Raw genomic sequence first — 16143 nt, forward strand, 5'->3', positions numbered from 1 at the left:
AATCTGGGTGGGACTACAGCTCCGTGGAAAAGCACTTCCCTAGCGTGGGTAAGCCATGAGTTCAAACCCCAGCTCCTCAGAAAGAAGCAAGGAGCCAGGGAGATGGCTCAGAGGTTAAGAGCCATCTTCTTGCAGAAGAGCCAGGTTCAATTCCCAGTCCCACGTCAGGGGACCCAGCACCCTCTTCTGGCCTCTACAGGCACCAGGCATGTACATGGTGCACAGACAGACAAGCAGACAAGACACACACACACGCATGCATGCACACGCACGCACACGCACACACACACACACACACATACACACGCACACACATATACATACACACATGCAGACACACATATACATACACACGCGCACACACGTATACATACACACACGCACACACATATACATACACGCACGCACGCACACACACACACACAAAACCTTTTTTTCCCTTTAATTTAAGGAAGATTTATTTTGATTTTAAAAATAATATCAGCACAGTTTATAAGTGTTTTTGAGCTACATACAAACTGTTCCTTGAAAATTACAGAGTACTGTATGCCTAAAATCACGTGACTTTTCTTGGGTCTTTGTTAGGTATCTTCACGCAGTAGCCAATCCAGGTCTGATTTCCTTGACTGGCCCTTACCTGGATGTTGGAGGAGCTGGCTATGTCGTGACAATCAGTCACACAATTCATTCATCCAGGTAATTATTTTCATTGATTTTTAGTCACTTAAAATCTGTTAAATTACATTTATTAATCTATTTGACATGTATTTGTGTGCATGCCTGCATGCACAGGAGACATGTGGAGGTAAGAGGACAACTGGGGACCAGGGATTGGGTCATCAGGTTTGATGCAGTCACCTTTGCCCACTGAGACCTCTCAGCAATCCTTTTCAGGCACCTTTTCAATCCATCAAGAGGGGGCTGGAGAGATGGCTTAGTGGTTAAGAGCACTGTCTGCTCTTCCAAAGGTCCTGAGTTCAATTCCTAGCAACTGCATGGTGGTTCACAACCACCTGTAATGTGATCTGATGCCCTCTTTGTATATATACATAATAATAAATAAATAAATATTAAAAAAAGAAAAGGAAAAAAAATAAATTCATCAAGAGTTTGAATCCCTTGGGACTCAAATAAAAACCAGAGTGGAGGGCTGGAGAGATGGCTCAGTGGATGGGGCCACTAACTGCTCTTCCAGAGGACCTGGGTTCAAATCCCCACACCCACACGGCAGCTCACAGCTATCTGTAATTCCAAGATCTGACACTCTCACATTCACACATGCAGGCAAAACGCCAGTGCACATAAAATAAAGGTAAATAATTTTTTAAAGCAGGGTGCATATGGCTGCCTGTAGAAATTCCAGTACTCAAGAGATGAAGACAAGATACCCTGGGGGAAAGTAGGCTAGCTAGACTGACCAAATGCGTGAATCCTAGGTCCAGTGGGAGGCCCTGCTTCAACAAGCCAAATGGAGAGTGGTTGAGGAAGTTGTCATCAACCTCAGACCTCCATGCAGGACAGTTTTTATTGCTTCAGTTGCTCTTGTTTTCAAGCAAAGGAGCTTTTTTTTTTTTTTTTTTTTTTTTTAATGATATACTGGAGCATCAGACTTGTATTTGTGTCTGACTCTTTAGAATTATATCAGTTGTTTGCATTGGTTTTCTGTCTTGTACTTTTGAAAATGTCTCTTGAAAATAAGATCCTTTTGAAAACTCATGTTGTGGGAATGCTGGCTAATGTCAGTGTCGCTGGACATATGTTAGAATGTGTTGCTATAGACATCATTTGGGATGGGAAGGCACATTGCTTTAATCCCTCTGTTATTCAAATAGCTGTTTCCTCCCAAGAAAGACCGTATTTTGACTGACACCTGGCATGATGCCTTAAAATATAGAGGAAGCAGATTCTCTTGCTTTTCAGTGATGCTCTTCATTCCTCAAGTGACTGACAACTAGTGCGAATTCCTCTGACATCAGTTCATTGAGAAAATAACTGGAAAGCAATTCCAGCCCTGAGCCCGTGTCGCCTGCTGCCAGCCGAATGCTGGTTCTAGGGCAATGGCTTCTCCCATAACACGGATTTCATACAGAAGCCCGCAGCCCGCAAGCCTCACAAGGAGTCCATCCTTCAGGACTCCTGTAGCACACCATCTGGTGGCCGCACACCTGCACATGTGTCTGGAGAGCGAGGCTTGTGTCCCCCCCCCCCCCGCCCCTCCTCCAGTCAGTTGAGGAAAAGGAAATAAGACTGTTTCTTCCAAGAACAGAGGCTGCCTCGTCTTTGACTACAGTACGAGGGGCCTGGGTGGCCTTTCAAAGATACCAGTGAGGGATCCGATCAGGCCCTCCTCACAGCAGCTTCTTAGCCTTGCTTCTGCTGTGTCCTTTTGGTGCATGGCCAAAAGGCCAATTCGTGAGTTTCTATGTATGTGTGTAAGCATTTTTGTTGAGAATGAGATAAGTGTGAGAAATTTCATCAGCTTCCTTTGCCAACCTTTATGGCGTTGGCTCGACTGAAGCATGATGGGAAAACACAGTGACTTTTCGGATGCAATAGTTTCCATTCGCTTCTTTGGTCACCTTTCTGTTTACCCTATGAGTTTTAACAGCAACAAAAATCCAGTTTCAGTCCTGGACTGGAAGGCACTGTGAATACAGATCCCTCAGGATGAGCATATTGCTTTGGCCCTGCTTAAAATGTATCCCACAACCCCAATCGTGGGGATATTTATGCTAAGCTGGGTGCAGTTTAACTAGTTAGAGCTGTGACTTTTTCTTTCATCACAGTTTAGATCCAAATCAATATTCTATTCTGTTGCTCAGCCAAAGCTCCTGTGGTCTTATGCTGATAGAGAGACTTGACAAAGGTGCCAGCTTGGGAAACATTATAAACATACATAAACAGTAAACAATAAACTATAAACAATCCTCTTTGGTTTTGTTTCATCACTAGGTTAGAGGGGTATTAGAGCTTATCTCAAAAACAATTACTTTGCTGATTAAATTAAGTAATATGTAAAAGCTCATAGGACAGTGCCAGGAACATGGGAAGTGGGCACTGACTTAGAGGTGATGTCTGGGAGAGTGCTTAGTGCTGAAGTTGACAGTGACTATTTTATTTTCATGCTGTTCAAGCTCTGAACTTGAGCGTTTGAACTGGTCAGAAGAAAGAGCTGGTTCAGACGCTCCACTTGTCTGAAGCTCACCCACGCACCCTTGGTGTCAGATGTGCCTTGGTGGAGAGTGAGAGAGGGCTTCCCAGCTCAGCGCTCACCTGTCACTCTGGCTAGCGGCCTGATAATATAACTGGGCATTCATACTGAATGATGACACTACTGGAGATAAAGGGCCTGGTCACACGATCTCAACAGGGAAAATTGCTTACATGTATTACCATCAGCCTGCCCCATTATATTTAGAAATGTAGACTTGGCTGGATAGTTCTATAAAATTCTTTGAGTTGCTATGGTAACAGTATGCCTATCTGCAATTCAGGTAAAATACAGATCTTACATGGGCCGATGCATGCTATTAACTTCAGCATCTACTGACTCTACTGGTGCAGGTAGCTGCCATTCAGAGAAGGTTGAGAAATAAAATATCCCAAAATTCCTGAGTACTATTTTTCACTGAAGCCACTACATAGTATTGTAGAAAAGTGCCAGCCTCTGGTACTGCTCTGGATACGGGAAAAGGTGGTGTCTAAGTCTCTTAACCATTCTCAGGCTAACTTTTTCCTTCATAAAACACAAACTACAATTCTTTCCTAGTTTCTTTCACGGAAATTAAATAGTGTAAAACTGCTTACAGCCCTGCATATCTGACTTAGCAGCTTTGAGAATTAGACAGTAAGTTTCTGTCCATGAATACGCTGATTGCTCCATACACTGGCCAAATGCCTCACTCTTCCAAGCTTCAGTGCCCACACATTGATAAAGCCTCCAAAACTTACCACAAAGGGGGCTAGAGAGATGGCTCGACAGTAATGAGCATTTGTTCTTACAGGAGACCCAGTTGGTTCCCAGCACCAGTTCAAGGGAGTGCGATGTCCTTTTCTGGCCTCCAGGGTACCGGTCATGCATGTGGCACACATATATAACAACACTGTAGACAGACAGACAGACACACACACACAGGGGGGGGGGGGAGAGAGAGAGAGAAGAGAGAGAGAGAGAAGAGAGAGGGGGAGAATATTAAAATAAAGGCTACTGTGAGAGTGGGCTAGGTTGTCACTCAGTTCATAGAATGCCTTTCTGGCACTAGGCCCCCAAATTTAAATCCCAGCACTGTGGAAAGCAAAGAAAAAGACCACCATAAAATAGTTATGTTAGGAATAATGTCACTTTTTTCTTTTGGTATTTTCTTGATAATCAGGCAGGTAGATGGTTGTAGATGTTGGACTCTTAGTGGTCCATGTTGGCAAACCCTTCTGTATTCCGCCGAGTTACTTCTGGTTTCCAGGTGTTTATTGTATGTAAGACAACCTGCTGAACATTGTAAGCACTATCACATTTAATTTCAGTAGAAGGCTTATTTTTTAAAGGTACTACTATGCTCTCTCTTTTCATATAAAGAACTAAAGCTTTAGAAAGACCAAATAGCATCCAGGTGCCACATAAATAACACCAGCTATACCAGGACTTGACGCCATGTTTTCCAGAAAGTTAGCCAGGAACACTAGGCTTTCCTGCCCAGCTTTACCTGCGGTCTCCTCCTTCAAGAGCAGTGGTGCTATAGCATAGAGGGTATGCTGGCCTGCAATGCAGAAGACTCCTTCTTACATATAACTGGTTTTTTTTTTTTAATTATTTTTTTCTTTATTTGTATACAATGTTATGTCTGCATGTACACCTGCATGCCAGAAGAGGGCACCAGATCTCATTATAGATGGTTGTGAGCCATCATGTGGTTGCTAGGAATTGAACTCAGGACCTTTGGAGGAGCAGTCAGTGCTCTTAACCTCTGAGTCATCTCTCCAGCGCCATGTAACTGTTTTGAGTAGAGTCCACCATGGTGTTGTGGAAAGAAAACTGGATAGTGGCCCTGATAAGTATTGTGTGGCCTTACTGTGCTCCCTCAGTCTCCAAGAGACCTGTTTCCCTACCAGAACAATGAAGGAAGTAGTTAATGACAGCCACTCAGATTTCTTTTCTAGAAGTTTGCTGATAGTGACCGTAGGGCCTGTGAGATGGATCAGTGGGTAAGGGGACCTACTGGGACCTGATGGCCTGAGTTAGAACCCTGGGGCCACATGGCAAAGGAAGAGAATTGACTCCCCCAAGTTGTCCTCTTCTCTACACATACTGTGGCAAGCATGCACCCACATACATGAATACATATGTATGTACATACATACATACATAATCTTTTAAGTTTTTATTTTAAGTAGCCATTCCAGCAACCGCTCACTCTTATACTCTGCTAAAAATCCCAGCCACTCTGAACATGCTGGGGGTCAGGGGTGGCCATATTCCACAACTGCTCAGAAAGCCATAAGTAAAGTCTTAATGTTTTCTCTCACACCATCTTCATGTTAGGCTCAGTCAGTCAGCAATTGCAGGCTAGGAAATGGGAGGGTGTGTTTCTGACACCAGACAGCGTCGTGCTTACTCTTACTCGCATTCGTCTCTTTCACATCAAGTACTCAGCTGTCTTCCGGACACACTGTGGCTGTGATGGGCATTGACTTCACACTGAGGTACTTCTACAAGGTTCTGATGGATCTCTTACCAGTTTGTAACCAAGATGGTGGCAACAAAATAAGGTAAGCCCTCAAGGGACACCGTTTCCTGTATACTCCCAAAATAAGAACAAGTCAGCATCAGATGTAAACCACATGGTTATGATCAGTACAGGAAATTGAGTCCATGGCCTGGGGGGGGGGGGGGCTCCTATTAAGACATGTGGAAGAGCACATGCTGCACGCATTGGTAGAGGTCAGAGGACAACTTTAGGTATCTGTTTGAGACAGGTCCCTTAACTCATGGCTTCAAACACCAGACTCCCTGCCCTATGAGCTTTCAAGGGTTCATTAGAAAGTGTGCTACTGGACAATGGCAAGGCGAGTGTTTTTTCCACCGAGCTATGTCTCCGGCCCTTCTTTCCTTTTTTCAAAGGTGTGTGCTGTTTGTTATTTAGACAAACAGACACAGCATATAGCAGAAGAAATAGCATAGGGCCCCAAAGCCTTGTTTCTCTTAGAGTCAGTGATTAGAAGGTCCTCTCAACTTTGGTATTGAGAAGAGCAGAGGGCAGGTTCTCTCCGGCAGCACTTTTGATGTTAACTTAGTCATTAAGCCAATCTTCGTGAAATTTCAGCTGCTTAGACTGCACTTTTACATTTTCCCAGAAAGCTGCTCGCAGAACTGTGAGACTTTGCCTGCTGAATTTCAAAAGAAAATGTCTGATCAAAGCAAGGGCATTCCCTTGATTCAGCGCAGGCTGCTTTTAAAAATAGCTTCTGAGTTCAGTCTTGTGCTTCACGCTTCATGTCACTGCTGAAACTCACACTCATGCTTACTAGCCATGGTCAGGCCTCCTGGCCGCTGCTATGACTAATGCTGAGGGGAAGAAAGCAGAAGATAGTCTTGATTAAAGTAGCTCTAACTCTACTTAGTGTCCCTACGAGGACCTTTTTTATGCACTCAGTGTTGTATTTTGTTTATGTTTGTGTCTGTAGATACCTGTTTACTTCTTTCCTTAAAAAAAAAAAAAAAAAAAAAAAAAAAAAGAGCTAGCATCCTCCTAATATCTTTGGAAAAGATTTCATTACATTCCTCACACTTGAATTGGGTAGGCGAATCCTCTATGACAGTAGTTCTCAACCTATGGGGGGTGGTCAAATGACCCATTCACAGGGGTCTCCTAAAGCCATCAGAAAACATAGATGTTTACACTATGATTTATAACAGTAGCGAAATGACAGTTATGAAATAATTTATAGTTGAGGGGGGGGAGTCACCACAGCATGAGGATCTGTATTAAAGGGTCACACCATTAGGAAGGTTGAGAACCAGTGCCCTATGAACTAACCATATAGGTGACCACAGAGCAATATGTTACTCTTACCATAATCTGGAGGCCAGGTAGTCTGTCACCTCAGGAAAAAGATGTCTGCTTGCCAGTGAGCCTGCCTTTATTTTCCCCCATAAGTCTAGATCAATGCAGTTTGTTCTGAGGCAGGTCCAGTCGAGTGTCCTCTGAAAGCATGGCCGTCACTTGTGACTGAAGGACATCACTTGTTTTGGGTCAGGTGCTTCATCATGGAGGACAGAGGTTATCTGGTGGCTCATCCAACCCTCGTTGACCCCAAAGGTCATGCGCCTCTGGAGCAGCAACACATCACCCACAAGGTATTCATTGGCCCAGTGGGTCAGCTCCATCTGCAGCAGCCTGGAGAGTTACCTGACACTTGTCTTCTGTCTTGTGGCCTTGGCAGGAGCCCCTCGTAGCAAACGATATCCTGAACCACCCCAACTTTGTGAAGAAGAACCTGTGCAACAGCTTCAGTGACCGAACAGTGCAGAGATCTTACAAGTTCAACACGAGCCTGGTGGTAAGCCGCATGCGAGCACCGGCTTCTGTGTGGGCTGAGAAGGGCATAATGCCTGTGCCTGCTCCCTTGCCTGGGAGTCACGGAACCTCGGGATTGGGAAGGACTTTAGTAAAACCCTCACTCTGGTAATTATAGGGCAAAAGGCCAGGGTAGGTCAGGGACTTTCTGAAAGCCACAGGGTTGGTACCCTGCTTTGGTTAATATACCGGCGGTCTCAGTTATGGTTCCCTACAGCAGTGCATCTCAACCTGTAGGTTGTGACCCCTTTGGAGATCAAATGATATTTTCACAGGGGTCGAATGTCAGATATCTTGCATATCAGATATTTACATTACAATTCCTGACAGTAGCAAACTTTTAGTTATGAAGTAGCAATGAAAATAATTTGATTGGTGCCGGGAGTCATCAGAACCACAAGGAACTGTATTAAAGGACCGCAGCATTAGGAAGGTTGGGAACCACGGCATTAGAGGAACAGAACTTATAAAGTGTGTGTGTATGTGTGTGTGTGTGTGTGTGTGTGTGTATGAGAGAGAGGGTGTGGTGGGCAGGGCTTACAGGCCTCTAGTTAACTGTGGTCCAGCTAGTTAACAGTGGCTATCTACCAACAGAATGTTCAAGAATCCCATAGTTAGTCAGTTCACAAGGCTGGATGTTTCAGCTGGTTATCAGTATATGCTGGAATCCTGAAGGAATAGGTTCGAATTCCAGTGGAGGGATAGCCTTGCTAGAGAGAGAGAGAGAGAGAGATGGCCCAGAGTCAAAGTGGATCTCCTTCCCACCTCCAGAACCCAGGTTAGAAGTGAGTCTTCTCACTTCAAATGATTTAACTAAGAAAAAACAATCTCTCACAGGTGTGCCTGGGTTTTAGCTAATTTCAGATGTATTCAAGTTGACAACTAAGAAAGCCCATCCCTCTAACCCATCCCTTACCCTTTTGACGTTTCTCCTGAGAGCTGTTCCCATTCTCTGTACAAATGTCTATGGTTCCATGGGCTCCTGTCTCCTAGATAAGAGTCAGCTGCCTGGATTCCGAAGGCCAGCCTACGTCAGCCATTGACTTCCCATCTGATCATGGGGAATCTTGTGGGATTCATCCTGAAAGTATTTGTTTGTTTGTTTTTGTAGCTTATGGCATTCTACATATTTTGAATTGCTGTAAAATTTACATGGCTAAATATCTAACTGTATTCTTAAAATCTAGTTAGGAAAGAACAAAAACGGAGAGCGTGGTGGTGAAGGAACTAACATACAGAAATTTACTGACAGGAAGCAAGTTTCTAGTTTACATAGGCATGTATGTTTGCCAATCATTAAATGTGCACTTAAAAATTAATTTATTTCGGGCTGGAGAGAGATGGCTCAGCAGTTAAGAGCACTGGCTGCTCTTTCAGAGGAGCCGGCCGGGTTCAGCTCCCAGCATCTACATAACAACTCAAAACTGTCTATAACTCCAGGCCCAGGAGACCTAGAGCCCCCACACCGACATCCGTGCAGCCCAGACACCAATGCACATGAGACTGAAAGAAATAGATCTTTAAAAAGTAAAATAAATTTAATGTGCTGGATTAAACTGAAAATCTTAAATATCATGAAGTTGATTGTGAAAAGCAGTTTCCCAGTGGAAAAGAGGAGGTTTCAAAGTACCGTGCCCAGAATGCCTGGTTACCTCAACACGTAAGGCTGCAAAATTCTGTGCCCAATGCCACTATGGCTTCCCCCCTTAGGCCCCACTTTATTTTGAGCCGCAAGATGAGGAGAAGTGGGGCAGTTATTTCTATGAAAGTCTGGCTCTTTTTATGCGTGTAGTTCATTTCTACAATGGTTTCCAGGGTCCTCTGTAGGCAAAGCCGCAAGGCTGGAGTAGAAACATTTCTGGAAGGCACGTTCTAGTTGAATGGGAGTAAGAATAGTTTGTCTCCTATCGCCTTTTCGGTTGCACTGTGTGCGGGTGTACAGATGTGCAAAGACTAGCACATGTGCAGCGGTTAGAAAACAGCTTGCAGGAAGTCGGTTCTTTCTCGCCTCCATGTTGTTCCCCAACATGAATCTCAGGTTGTCAGTGTGGGTGGCAGGTACCTTCACCAACTGTACTATTGCAGCAGGCAAGGGAGAGGTAATCTCTTTCTTTCTTTCTTTCTGTCTTTCTTTCTTTTAAGGTTTATTTATATTTATTATGAATACAGTACTCTGTCTGTGTGTACACCTGCAGGCCAGAAGAGGGCATCAAATCACATTATAGATGGGTGTGAGCTACCATGTGGTTGCTGGGAATTGAACTCAGGACCTTTGGAAGAGCAGTCAGAGCTCTTAACCTCTGAGCCATCTCTCCAGCTACGAGAGAGAATTTCTTAACAGCTGAAGTTTTCTCCCTAAATACAGTTGGAGCATTGTGGATAGTGGAGCTTTAGAGCATCATAAGCTATGTCACCACACGTCCCAGAAGTGGCATTCTTCCACATAGAACAAAACTCATCCAGAATCTAAGTGTCTGTGCTATAACCCTCAAAGTTGGGCTCCTGGTCACACACATTTTAAGAGATGAATAACACGGACACCAGTGTGAGTTGAAATAATTTGCCTAGGACATTTGACACAACTGCAGAAAGATGCTTGGTACATGACATCATAATAAAGTCTGAGTTTTTGTGGCACTCTTAGAAGCTGCCCATCACCTTCCCTAGCTATGGAATGAAGAAACGGAGTCTTAGTTCAGTGTCAATGCTGTAGAAGCAAGAAATCAGTCTGTCTCTGGAGCTAATTAGGTTTGCTTAAGAAACAAACTTTCTTCTCTGACAAAAGCAGCCAAAGGCCCAGGGGTTCATTCTGCCCCACAGTTCAAGGGTACAGTGTACCACACAAGAGAAGCCAAGGACATAGGAGCTTTGTAAAGCAGCTGCTCACAGTGCAGCCACAATCAGGAAGCTGAGAGCACGAGGGCAGGAAGGCATGCTGCTGCTCAGCTCCATTTATGCTGTTGTACAGTGCAGGATCCTGCTAGGGAATGGTGCCGCCCAGAGTGGCTAGGTCTTTCTCCAGAAGCTAATCCCGACCCCCAACACACTAAGTAACAGTTAACAGTAACCAACAACAATGTTACCTTGTTTCCTAAGATTATGAAAGGAGGAACTGAAGAGATAGCTCAGCAGTTAAGAGCACTTGCTGCTCTTTAGAGACCCTGGGTTCAAGCCCTAGCATCCACATGGCCACTCAAACACATCTGTGACTCCAGTTCCAGGGAATCCAAAGCCTTCTTGTCGCCTCTGCAGTCCCAGGCACTGCCATGGTGCACAGACATAAACGCAGGCACTACAGCCATGAACATAAAATAAAATTTTAAAATATAAATAAAAAGCATAACAAAATTAGCTATGACAATTTACATTTATATAAATAATTGTGTGAATAGATGTAATATATAATTATAATTATGTAAATATATATATATCAACTATTAAGTTAAAATTGTATCTTACTGATAGAATTACCTGTAATTTCTTTCTCACCAAAGTGAAAACAAATGTTTTTAACAAGCAGTGCTTTCTGGGCCACATTTTGTTTGTTTGTTTGTTTGTAGTTTTTTGTTTTGTTTTGTTTTTTATTTTGGGGGGGTTTTTTGGTTTTGTTTTTGTTTTGCTTGTTTGGGGTTTTTTGTTTTGGGGAGGTTGTTTGTTTTGGGGGGGTGGTATTTTTGTTTGTTTGGTTTGGTTTGGTTTTTTTTTTTTTTTTTTTTTTTTTTTTTTTGGTTTGGTTTTTTGAAACAGGGTTTCTCTGTGGAGCCTTGGCTATCCTAGACTCACTTTGTAGACCAGGCTGGCCTCAAACTCACAGCAATCCGCCTGCCTCTGCTTCCGGAGTGCTGGATTAAAGGCGTGTGTAACCATGCTGGCTCTCTGGCCCACATTTTAAAAATGACTCTAGGGGCTGGAGAGATGTCTCAGTGGCCCTGAGCTCTTGTTGCTCTTCCAGAGGACTTAAGTTTGGTTCCCATCACCCATGTCAGGAAACTCATAAGCTTCTGTAACTGCACCCCCACAAGAGCTCCAGCACTCTATTCTAGCTTCTACAAACACATGTGGTACACACAAACATACACATAGATAAAAATAAATCAACTAAAACTGTGCAACAGTGGCTGTGTGATGCTCTTATAAATCAGAATCTAAGCTATTCTATCCTTTCTGCAAGAGAGGGCTAAGTCACCAGGTGGTGGTGGCCTTTAATCCTAGCACAAGGAGGCAGAGGCAGGAGGATTTCTGAGTTTGAGGCCAGCCTGGGCAACAGAGCGAGTTCCAGGCCAGCCAAGACTACACAGAGAGACTCTTGTCTTAAAAACCAGAGAGAGGAAGGGTGGGAGGGATGGATGTCTGTGCACTGCCGTCTGTCAGTTCTGACCCCTCGTCTCTTCTGTAGGGGGATTTGACAAACCTTGTGCATGGCAGCCACTGTTCTAAGTACCGCCTGACGAGGATACCCGGAACCAATGCGTTTGTCGGCATCGTCAACGAGACCTGCGACTCTCTCGCCTTCTGCGCTTGCAGCATGGTAGACCGTCTCTGTCTCAACTGCCACCGGTAGGCTGGACTCTGTTCTTGGACCGTTTAATATTTTAACCAATGCCAGGCATTTTAAGCAGAGGGGGTGGGGGCATGTCCTGAGGAAGGGAAAATCCAGGGTTACAGAAGCCTTTAACTCCATGCTATTCACACAACCTTGTCACCACTGCTACAGATTCAGGCCAAATGCAATTTAAATCTTTGGCCCTGGCTTCATTTTCACTGCCAGTTGTAACTGGCAAAGGTTTTTTTTTTTTTAATCTTAATCTCCTAGTGTGTGTATGATATTCTGCTAACACCTACCTCTGACTAGTAATTCTGTTTGCTTTTCAGAATGGAGCAAAATGAATGTGAATGTCCCTGTGAGTGCCCCCTGGAGGTGAATGAGTGCACTGGCAACCTCACCAATGCAGAGAACAGGTAGGTAAAGGTGTGTGTGTGTGTGTGTGTGTGTGCGCACTGGCAACCTCACCAATGCAGAGAACAGGTAAAGGGTGTGTGCGTGTATGCATTTGTGTGTGTGTGCGTGCATGTGTGTATACATGTGTGTGCACGCACATGTGTGTGTGGGTGCACACTGGCAACCTCACCAATGCAGAGAACAGGTAAAAGTGTGTGTGTGTGTGTGTACATGCATGTGTGTGCATGCATGTGTGTGTGCATGCACGTGTGTGTGCATGCACTGGCAACCTCACCAATGCAGAGAACAAGTAAAAGTGTGTGTGTGTGCGCAAGTGTGTGCTTATATTTGTATGTGTGCATGTGCACTAGGTGCATGTATGTACATGAACGTATGTGTGCATGTGCACTAGGTGCATGTATGTACATGAACGTATGTGTGCATGTGCACTAGGTGCGTGTATGTACATGAACGTATGTGTGCATGTGCACTAGGTGCATGTATGTACATGAACGTATGTGTGCATGTGCACTAGGTGCATGTATGTACATGAACGTATGTGTACATGTATAATGTCCATATTATCGTCATGTTGTCTATAAAATTGTTTTGGGCTAATAGTATACAAAGTGCTTTGTTCTAATGATGAACCTGATCAGTAAGACAGATTTCAAATAATGCCTGCCTTGAGGTTCAAATATATATGCTGTGAAATGTTAAGGGTGTATGTGCAAGCCAGGCACGGTGGTGCAAGCCTTTAATCCCAGCACTCAAGGAGACAGAGGCAGGTGGATCTTTATGAGTTGGAGGCCAGCCTGGTCTATAAAGTGAGTCCAGGACAGCCAAGCCTACACAGAAAAACTCTGTCTTGGGAGAAAAAAGTGTCCATGCAGCTAGCTGGGTGTGGTGGCACACACCCTTGGTCCCAGCAGAGGCAGACAGATCTCTGTGAGTTCAAGACCAGCCTAGTCTACAAGGTGAGTTCAGGACAGCCAGGGCTCTGTTATACAGAAAAACCCTATCTCAAAAGGAAAGAAGAAAAGAAGAGTGTGTGTGCTATATTAAAGCTGGAGAGATGGTTCGGGTGGGTGAAGTTCTCATACAAATGTGAGTACTTGTGTTTAGCTCTCCACACCCCTGTAAAATCTAGCCAGTGGCATGTGCCTGTAACCCCAACCATCCAGGGAACAGACAGGCAGATCCCAATCTAGCTAAATCAAAGAGGTCTATGTTCAGTGAGAGACCCTGCCTCAAAAGAGCGCAATAGAGAAAGACTCCCAATGTAATAAAAACAAACAAGCATTTTCTATGAGTCTACCGTGTATCAGGGACTTTACATTTAGTCGGTTTTTTAAAAATTAACTGTATGATAAATAGACAGGTGCTGTCATATGTGCTTATACAATACATATGCTCATGCATGAAATGGTGATATTTATTCATATTATGGATAAGTTCTTAATATTAGGCTAGATTCCTTTCCTGGAACATAAAGGAAACACTCAGTGTTGTGTGCATATGTAAACCACCATAATATATGTTTGTTAAGCATAGAAAACAGTGTCTAAAAGGGATCCTCATTAAACTTCACAGTTGTTATCCCAGAAAAGTAAGAGTGAGGATTGTGAACACAGAAAGTTGAGCATGTTTTAGATTTATACATTCCTGTTGTGTTGTTTATGATATTAGGTAGGTGTGAGTGTGTGTGTGTGTGTGTGTGTGTGTGTATGTGTGTGTACATATAAGCGCATATATATTATTTCTATTGTGCACAAACATAAAGAAATTAAGCAACTCAGTAGCTAAGTGAATTGACCCAAGGCCTCACTGAGTGGCAAAGCCACCCATACAAATATAAAAACTCAGATTTCTCTGACATTATCACAGACCTAGGTGTTTGGGATATGGGTGTCATTGCCCCTAACCTCCAGACTTGCTTCCCGCATAGAAACCCGAGCTGTGAGGTACACCAGGAGCCAGTGACGTACACAGCTATTGACCCCAGCCTGCAGGATGCCCTGAAGCAGTGTGTCAACAGCAAGTGCAGCCAGAGGATGAAGAGTGGGTACGCGGCCTTCCCTGACATCAGTGCCCGGCAGCCCTACTGAGCATCTGTGGCCCGTGCTTGGGTTCCTGGTCTTCATGCCTTAAAGCTATAGCCTTGGGGGAGGGAGGATGACTCTTAGGCTATAAGCCTTTTGTACCCCAGGTGAAATATTCCATTCCCACTGGCTACAGGTATTTGGCATTCGTGCTATAGGCTTTTAAAAGGGGGGCCTCCACTATGGGTGGGATGTTTTTATTTTTGTTTTGCTGTAATAAGCAAAGTGCAAGAGATGTTGCAAGAGATTAGGATCTCCTGGGATTCCAAGCGAGACCCAGCAGCCACCAAGGGAAGTATTTCAAAACTCACCAGTTTTCCCATCTTAGAAAGCACATCTACCCTGGGAAGTTTTGAGGCACTGTGTCCCCTGCTGCAGGCTGCTCCCCTTTAGGCATCTTGGACTAGGCGTAGGGCAGAGGCTGTGGCAGATCTGGGGGTCGGGGGTTGTGCTCTCTGGCCCTGGTTGCTGTGCGATCGGGCGAAGCGAGGGCACAGAGGGCACAGTTAGGCTTGTGTTCAGTTGAGCTGAGGAAAGGTTACCCTAGCACTGATTAACATGGGTCCTCATGCTGCATTTAGCAGCACTGCCTCTGGTGTAATTTCCTAGGAGCACCACCATGCATGCAGCCCACAAGACTAGAAATGAGGAAATCTCTTTTAAACGGACTAATATTTCCTGAATATACTTTACTATTATTTTCTTCCCCCCCCCCAAAAAAAATACCCAAAACAATAATTACTACACACTTGAGACATGTTAGACCAAAACCAAGCAAACGTGGGAGCCATTTGCCTTTGATCTTTTGAGATGCTTTTGAACAAGACCCCACTGATTCATGTGTGGAGATTGTAAGGTTCCTCAGAGAGCACTTGGCCTTCTTTCATTCTCAAGGGGCCAAGAAGCATGCAATAGCCATTCCCAGGCAAACGGCTGCTAGCACCACCTGATGTGGAAAGCGCCCGGACAGGCTGCTGTTCAGAGCAATGCCTGTCATCAATGGAGCCCCAAGATCCAGCTATCGGCCAGCTCACTTGCTTTCGGCCCACGCTGCTTTCTGAACCATTGCTGATCTCACAGGGACTGTTTCGGTGTGCTGGACTGTGAATGGTGTGTGGTGGACAGTGATGGGAAAACTCACCTGGACAAATCCTACTGTGCACCTCAGAAAGAATGCTTCGGGGGGATCGTGGGAGCCAAAAGTCCCTACGTTGATGACATGGGAGCCATCGGTATGTTGATTAGGGACCCATGATGATTTGACTCTTAAAAGCAAATTTCCGCCTGTATCCTGGGACTGAAATCTTTATAATCCTTTGCCCAACTTCCCTGATCTGTTTGCCAGTCATCCTCAGTTATAAAAGCAAGGCAGATAATTATCTTCAGAGCTGGCTACGCACGCTGGGCAGTGAGCAGCAATCATGCTGCCAAATTTTGAAAGCCTGGAATTCATTCCCAGAAACTTGGGCCTGATTTCCACATGGCTGAACTCTGGAGTCCGCTTGGATGCGCATCCCAGCTGTGGGAAGCA

General features: G+C 44.5%; 1 protein-coding gene across 2 annotated transcripts in view; it reads left to right on the forward strand.

Annotated features, from left to right (window-relative positions):
* Nucleotides 1-16143, forward strand: part of Cachd1 (cache domain containing 1) — a 230084-nt gene that overhangs the window by 200882 nt on the left and 13059 nt on the right. For both annotated transcript variants that reach the window (XM_051164720.1, XM_051164722.1), the window contains 8 exons: nt 586-696; nt 5641-5763; nt 7252-7351; nt 7438-7554; nt 11968-12128; nt 12444-12530; nt 14459-14575; nt 15693-15844. In XM_051164720.1, coding sequence (XP_051020677.1) covers nt 586-696; nt 5641-5763; nt 7252-7351; nt 7438-7554; nt 11968-12128; nt 12444-12530; nt 14459-14575; nt 15693-15844 — 968 coding nt within the window. The remainder of the gene's footprint in view (nt 1-585; nt 697-5640; nt 5764-7251; nt 7352-7437; nt 7555-11967; nt 12129-12443; nt 12531-14458; nt 14576-15692; nt 15845-16143) is intronic.

The sequence above is a fragment of the Acomys russatus genome, chromosome 2, assembly GCF_903995435.1.
Source record: "Acomys russatus chromosome 2, mAcoRus1.1, whole genome shotgun sequence".
In the NCBI taxonomy this organism is placed as follows: Eukaryota; Metazoa; Chordata; class Mammalia; order Rodentia; family Muridae; genus Acomys; species Acomys russatus.